The 7,500-nt window shown below is 42.3% G+C and overlaps 1 protein-coding gene across 2 annotated transcripts in view; it reads right to left on the bottom strand.

Annotated features, from left to right (window-relative positions):
* The window catches only part of LOC134087995 (NACHT, LRR and PYD domains-containing protein 12-like), a 29,909-nt gene that overhangs the window by 5,878 nt on the left and 16,531 nt on the right, over window positions 1-7,500 (bottom strand). For both annotated transcript variants that reach the window (XM_062541882.1, XM_062541883.1), the window contains exons 3-7: window positions 6,481-6,594; window positions 5,927-6,040; window positions 4,560-4,635; window positions 4,081-4,285; window positions 1,843-3,637 (exon numbers count right to left, since the gene is read on the bottom strand). In XM_062541882.1, the coding sequence (XP_062397866.1) occupies window positions 1,843-3,637; window positions 4,081-4,285; window positions 4,560-4,635; window positions 5,927-6,040; window positions 6,481-6,594 (2,304 nt within the window). The remainder of the gene's footprint in view (window positions 1-1,842; window positions 3,638-4,080; window positions 4,286-4,559; window positions 4,636-5,926; window positions 6,041-6,480; window positions 6,595-7,500) is intronic.

Below are 7,500 nucleotides of genomic sequence, written 5' to 3'. Positions count from 1 at the left end.
AAGATATAATTCTGTAGCCTATAGCCTATAGCCTAGGGCCTATGGCTACTAATGATTAAAACGGCTTCATGTGTTGACGATTGGTCATGAATGTCAAATCAACTGTGTGCTACACAGATTATTAAATATTAAATGACAAATTAAAAAGCCAGTGCGCTTCAGAGATTTATATTTCACAAACACTTTGGCTGAACTATGAGACTTAAAGCTGCCGTCGGCAGCATTTTTTTAGTCATATTAGCTTGAACTGTCATGGGATTCTGGAGGTAGAATATTTAATAGGCTGTTTAGGAAAAATCACGAATTCTCTAGCTCCCTCTGAAGCCTGTAATCGTGGTTGCAAAAATCGATCGCTCCCTATTTTGCTTGTAAGCAATCACGTTAGGGGGGAGGAATCACTACCTGTCAGTCACAGCTTGTGCACACGCTGCTATCCAACCGCTGCTACTCTGCTGCTCACGACACAACCTCGTCTCCAGAGGGGGAGGGATTTGGGGGGCAGTTTGGAGCTTGGTAGAGGTTGGGGACCTGAAAGTTGTATCAGTTTGAATTTTCCGACTTTAGACTCGGAATTCTGAAGGCTTGCCGACGGCAGCTTTAAGGGAGACAATAGGCTTTATTACGTTGATACCAATTTCTTTCATGACAACCTACAGTATACTAAACAATAATTTGAGTGTACTTGTAAGAAGGGTGTCACTTGCACTCAAGCCTTTTTCAGTGCTCACAGTCCAGGACCAAAGGATCAGATAAGCTGGCTGGGCTACTTAGAAGAGACTAGACTCAGGGATGACCGGAGAACTTTTACACTTACACTTACACTCGTCTTTCTCAGAGTAAACAATAACAACTAGAAAAGCACTCAGAGAGCGCAGACCTCCGCCTGTATTGTTCTTTCTAGGTTGTCATACATTTGAACCTAAACTATTCAGATCGCCACCACGTGGCCATACCATGCCATTACACCCTAAGCAAAACACATAAACGACTCCCGACGAAATTACGGATCACTCCCAAAATGTAATCATTCCTTCCTTGGGTCATGCCTGACATTCGCTGAAAATTTCATCGAAATCCATCCATCAATTTTTGAGATATCTTGCTAACAGACAGACAGACAGACAGACAGACAGACAGACAGACAGACAGACAGACATACAAACAAACAAACGCCGGTCCCCGATGAAAACATATACCTCCTTGGCGGAAGTAATAACGTTTTTAGCTTAATTTGCCTGAACTGATCAGCTTCAGAGTCATTGGAATGATTATTTGACATGGGTTGAATGATGGCTGTCCTCCTTTCTCCTAGCGCCTGTGAGCGGAAAAACCACGCTTGCAAGTCCGGCCCGGTGGCATTAACAAAAAGAAAGTCTACAGCCTCGCGATCATGCTCATGAAAAGGCAGACAGACCAATTGACTAGTGTTGTAAAATATACACGCTAAAGCTGTAGGGGAAGCTCTGCAGAGAAACCTGCAAGCGTAAAACAACCGAAAACAAAACCTGAAAGCTAAAACAGCCAAATCGCCAAACCTGCATAGTTCCACTTTAAACAGTGGAAATACTCCAGGTATTTTAACACGGGAAGGGAATCACTGGAAATACCTCAGGTCTTTACTCTGTCAGAAAACTGCATCCGTATCTAAATAGCAGACTATTCCAATTCATAATTGAAATGTGTGTTATTCCCCTGACATATCTGTACGAGTTGCTGTATTAATGACAGATCATGCATGCTGATTCCCCCCTATTACTTACATAGTAACATACACTACAAATCCTTAACATTTTATAACACAATCTCAATTAATGTATTTAGTCACCAGAGTCCAATACTCACCTGACTATTTTAGATGTTTTGACCACTGGCAGCATCCTCAGTAGACCTGCATCTGATCTGGCAGGTGAACCAAGTCCCCCATAATCCTCCAGGTTAAACTCCTCCAGTTCCTGGTCTGACATCAGCAGCACAAAAGCCAGAGCTGACAGCTGGGAAAGAGAGAGCTTCTTGCTGGGTTTGTTGTCCTTCCTCAAGTAGCCCTGGACCTGCTCCACCAGAGAGTGGTCATTCAGTTCATTCAGACAGTGGAACAGGTTGATGCATCTCTCTGGGGTGGTGGTTTCTCTGATCTTCTCCTTGATGTACTCGACTGTTTCCTCTGTGTGTAATGAGCTGCTTCCTGACCTTGGCTGCAGGTCTTGTAAGTATTTCTGATTGGACTCCAATGAGAGGCCCAGAAGAAACCTCAGGAAAAGATCCAGGTGTCCATGCTCACTGTTTAATGCTAGATCCACTGCAGTCTTGTATAGGTCATTGATGTTTTCATTCTTTGTCTTCAGAAATGAAAAAACACCTCTTGGCTGTTGATCCAGTACATTGACTCCTCTGTTCTGAAATGTGATGAACACATATAGAGCTGCTAGAAACTCCTGAATGCTCAGATGAACAAAGCAGAACACTTTCCCCTGGTACAGCCCAGCCTCCTCTCTGAAGATCTGAGTGCACACTCCTGAGTACACTGATGCTTGTCTGACATCTATTCCACACTCTTTCATGTCCTCATCATAGAAGATCAGATTGCCCTTCTGCAGCTGTTGAAAAGCCAGTTTCCCCAGTGACAGAATGGTCTTCTGGTTCCACATGTTTTCATACTTCTGACTCCTATGTTTGGATTGTGTGATCAGGAAGTGTGTGTACATTTGAGTCAAAGAGTTTGGAATCTCTCCACTCTCTGCTTCAGTCATGATGCTCTCCAGAACAGTGGCTGCCATCCAACAGAAGACTGGAATGTGGCACATGATGTAGAGGCTCCTGGATGACTTCAGGTGTGTGATGATTCTGTTTGCCAGTTCCTCTTCTGTGATTTTCTTCCTGAAGTACTCCTCCTTCTGTGGGTCACTGAAACCCCGGACTTCTGTTACCTGATTAACACACTCTGGAGGGATTTGATTGGCTGCTGCTGGTCGGGAGGTGATCCAAACAAGAGCAGAAGGAAGCAGATTCCCCTGGATCAGGTTTGTGAGAAGGACATCCACAGAGGCAGATTCTGTTATGCTGTAGATGCATTCATTGTGCTTGAAATCCAGAGGAAGTCTGCTTTCATCCAGACCATCAAAGATAAAGGCAATGTTGTATCGGTCCTTGTTGGAGAAGGCAAAGTCTTTTGTTTCAGTGAAGAAATGATAAATGAAGTCCAAAAGGGTGAAGTTTTTGTCTTTCATCAGATTCAACTCCCGAAAAGGAAGAGGAAATATGAAATGGATATTTTGATTTGCTTTGTCTTCAGTCCAGTCAAGAATGAACTTCTGCACAGAGACTGTTTTTCCAATGCCAGCCACTCCCTTTGTAAGCACAGTTCTGATGGGTTTGTCCTGTCCAGGTAAGGACTTGAAGATGTCCGTATATTTGATTGCTTTTTCCTCCTTTGTTACTTGTCTCTTGGATACCATCTCAATCTGTCTGACTTCATGTTCAGTATTCACCTCTACACTTTCCCCTTCTGTGATGTAGAGCTCTGTGTAGATCTTCTCCAGAAAAGTAGACTTTCCCTGCTTTGGGATGCCTTCACTTACACTCTGACACTTCCTTGCTAGCCTATATTTGAGCTCTTGTTGACATCTAGGAAGCAGTCCATCTGGATATAAAGACACACAATTAAGTCAGTATTACAGAAGTGTGTGAAGTGAGCCATTTGCAGTAGCACTTGTAGCCTTTAGCAGAACATGTTGCGACAGATTACATCCTTTTAGTATCATGGCAGTTTGTGCCTAATGATCATTTGATAACTTTCATCCAGTGAACTCACATAAGAATCTTATGAAGACGTCAGAAATGATAGTTAAGAATAATATGACAGGTAATATGACAATATCTGTTATAAATTCAATCACTCAAGGATTCCACTGATGTTTTAGTAACTTCACTCAGAATACAAGTAAATAAACCCAGTTACTTTAGGCACGGATTGGATTAGATTTCACTGGAGTAATTAGCTGAACATGACTTCTGCCAGATTCTTAAATGTTTTTCAAATTGTGTAACAAACTAAGCTCAGTAACTAATGAACAAATGACTCACATTTCTCCAGCTGCTGAGCGAGGATCTCCTGACTCATGTTCCTCAGGATGTGCACTGCAATCTTCAGAGCTCCATCTCTGGCATCTCTCTGGTCCTCCTCATCCTCCTCTTCATCACAAGGGGATTCTGGGTAATCATGACTCAGGAGCTTCTTGAGTCTCTTCAGTTCCGTCTTCATGAAGGTCATGACTTTTTCCTCAAGCTTCTGTTTCCCGAAAACAAGTCATTCCATCAGTAATGAAATAAACATGAAGATTTGATCAGCAAATATTCTCTATTTGCTAGTCCACAAACATTCTCTATGTCTTCAGTGATTTCCAATTTATTACATTACACCATAACAAGACCTGTGTAAAATAACTGTAGAATGATGTTTTTTGACAAGGTCATGATTATTTAGTTTTTGTCATCTGTGGATGAATATTTAACACACACACACACACACACACACACACACACACACACACCCACCCACCCACCATGAATAATGTAGACAGGTCTTTTTGATAGGCTTTGCTGAGGGTCGGATGAATTGTTTGTTCTTCCTTTTGGATGCTGAAGGAAATATAAGGACAGCAGGTCAGCAGTCAGCAGCGTTTATGTAAATGTATTGCCACAAATATTGTACTGTATATGTTCATTAAAAAGGAAATTCACAGTAATGTATGTTATATCCACTAAACAAGCAGGAAGAAATCTCATGGTACAGAAAAAGACCAAGACTATCTCCAGATGGAGACCATTCTTACCTGGTAGGGTTGTGCCGATGTACGATATCATCGTCCATCGTGATGGTTGACAGACATCACGATGGAAAGCAACCATCGTGATGCCACGCCCCCACTTATTTCTACTGCAGACTAAGCTAAAATATTAAAAAATAAAAACTTTTCCTTGGAAATGAAATTGAGCCTAGAACTGATGCACATGTAGGGTGCTTAAGAGGCTGTCAGCCAAACAGTGCAAAATTAAAAAACATATTAGTCTGAGACCGTCTTGTTCAAATAAGTCAAATAAGCAACGTGAATGTGTTATTGTCTTTTTTAGGCTACATGTCTCGCAGTGTAGCCTACATTGAACGCAAAACATGTAGTCTAATAATGAAATAGTGCAAATGAATTATTATTGTTACGACTGGGACATTCTAGCTCTAATTTCTTGCGAGGCTACAACACTGAAGCGCCGAATGCGTCATTCTCCACTGTGTTAAAATAAACCATTTATTTCGTTATCGTTATCAGAAGCAATAGCCTACGTCTTTCACTGTAATGCTTGTATTTCACGCATTTGCCTTTAGCAAAAGCCCCAGCAGCGGAGTGGCAATCGGGATTCGTTAGGCTATTTGTAAAAGTTGTTTAGCCTACTTCAACTGTTATTTAATTCGACTTGACTGCGCGATCGCAGCCTACTTTCACTTTCTGCTGCCCTCATAGTCGGCAAGCCGGTAGCCTAATAACGTGGGATGCGTAACATATGAGTTAGGTACAGACTGGGCTATTCAATATTTTAGATGAGTGACCGCGAGGTTTTTTGCGAGGCCCAGCGAATGCTGGCAATGTGTAATATACCGCTGGTTGGTGTAAGCAGGTGTTTAGATTGGCTGTCTGTCGGTCTCTTACTAGGATTTTCTTGGAGCAGATCTTCCACACAGTAGCCCAGTCAGTATGTCTCTTAGCTGTCCACTTTCACCAGGCCATATAGCCTATATAATATTTAATATAGGCCATATATAGCCTATAATATAATATATTTATTCCCCCCCGACGACGATATCATCGTCCATCGCGATGTTTTACTGTACACATCGTCATATGCCAATTAAGGGGACATCGCCCAACCCTATTACCTGGCTTCAGGATGACTGCCTCCCTCTCTGAAGTTGGGACCCTCACCCTTTGAGCGATCGCTCTTCATGGACACACAGCTGGGTGCAGGGGAGTGTGTCCTCTCATCCACTGGCCTTCAGCAAAGTAAACACATCATACAGCAGAAACTCAGTAACAGCAGGGTTCCATAGAGTATGTGACGTGATGAACTGAGTCCATCTGATGTGGCGATTAGGGGCAGTTATTTAACTCCACAGTGAACCATGTGCTGTTCTGTGATCATGGTTGCAGTAGAGGGGTATAAAACAATACAGGATACCAAAGTATACTAACAAGCTGGAGTACAAATAATGATATTTATTAATTCCAGTTTACTTACTTTAGCACTAAATCATATCCATAACCATGATGTGGGAATAACAACTTCCCTCTCTGAAAGCACAACCCCCCCCCCCACACACACACACACACCCCCGCGCGTACACACCTTCTTCCTCCGTAAATTCTAAAACCACCAGCCGCCACTGCTGCAGAGACATTCTAATCTTTCTTTCCAGATGGAGACCATTCTTACCTGGCTTCAGGATGACTGCCTCCCTCTCTGAAGTTGATAATCTCATCCTTTGACTGATGGCTCTTCATGGACACACAGCTGGGTGCAGGGGAGTGTGTCCTCTCATCCACTGGCCTTCAGCAAAGTAAACACATTATACAGCAGAAACTCATTAACTGCAGGGTTCCAATAGAGTATGTGATGTGATGAACTGAGTCCATCTGATGTGGTGATTAGGGGCAGTTATTTAACTCCACAGTGAACCATGTGCTGTTCTGTGGTCATGGTTCAGCTCTCTACAATCAATTGCTTAAATATTTAACATGTTATACATGGCAACACATACTATCATGCCTTGTGTTTTCATTCTGCACCCAATTTTGGGGGTCTAGTATTGCCAAGTAGCCTACTGAATATAGGCACACACACACACACACACACACACACACACACACACACACACACACACACACACACACACACACACATATATATTTCTCAATTGATAATCGTTGAATAAGATGGAAAACAGAAGACATATTCTATGCTTTCTAGTGCTGAATGAATGTAATGCTAATGTCAAACAACTCAATTCAATTCAATTCAATGCAGAGTGATTGTGAGTGGTGAGGAGTCCAAGTGGGGTTGTGGATATCCAGGATCTCACTCATGTAATGCCCCTTTCTCTGATCACAGAGGAATTAAACATCCAACCGCTCCTAACTGTTGTACAATCTCATTTAAACAGACCAGCCTACAATAACCCACATAGGAAGTCACATGCTCAGGATTCCATGTACCCAGACCTCTTAAGGTCTTTCTTTCCAGGCGAAGACCTGTCTTAGCCTACTGAACATCAGGGAATGTACCGTATTTTCCGCACTATAAGGCGCACTGGATTATAAGGCGCACTGTCAATGAATGGTCTATTTTCAAACTTTTTTCATATATAAAGCGCACCGGACTATAAGGCGCATTAAGCGAAACAAAACCGATAAGTCAGTCAGTCAAACTCTAAACACTTTCACAATAACATTTTGA

The sequence above is a fragment of the Sardina pilchardus genome, chromosome 7 (assembly GCF_963854185.1).
Source record: "Sardina pilchardus chromosome 7, fSarPil1.1, whole genome shotgun sequence".
Lineage (NCBI taxonomy): Eukaryota > Metazoa > Chordata > Actinopteri > Clupeiformes > Clupeidae > Sardina > Sardina pilchardus.
This window is presented reverse-complemented; position numbering and strand designations above follow the sequence as displayed.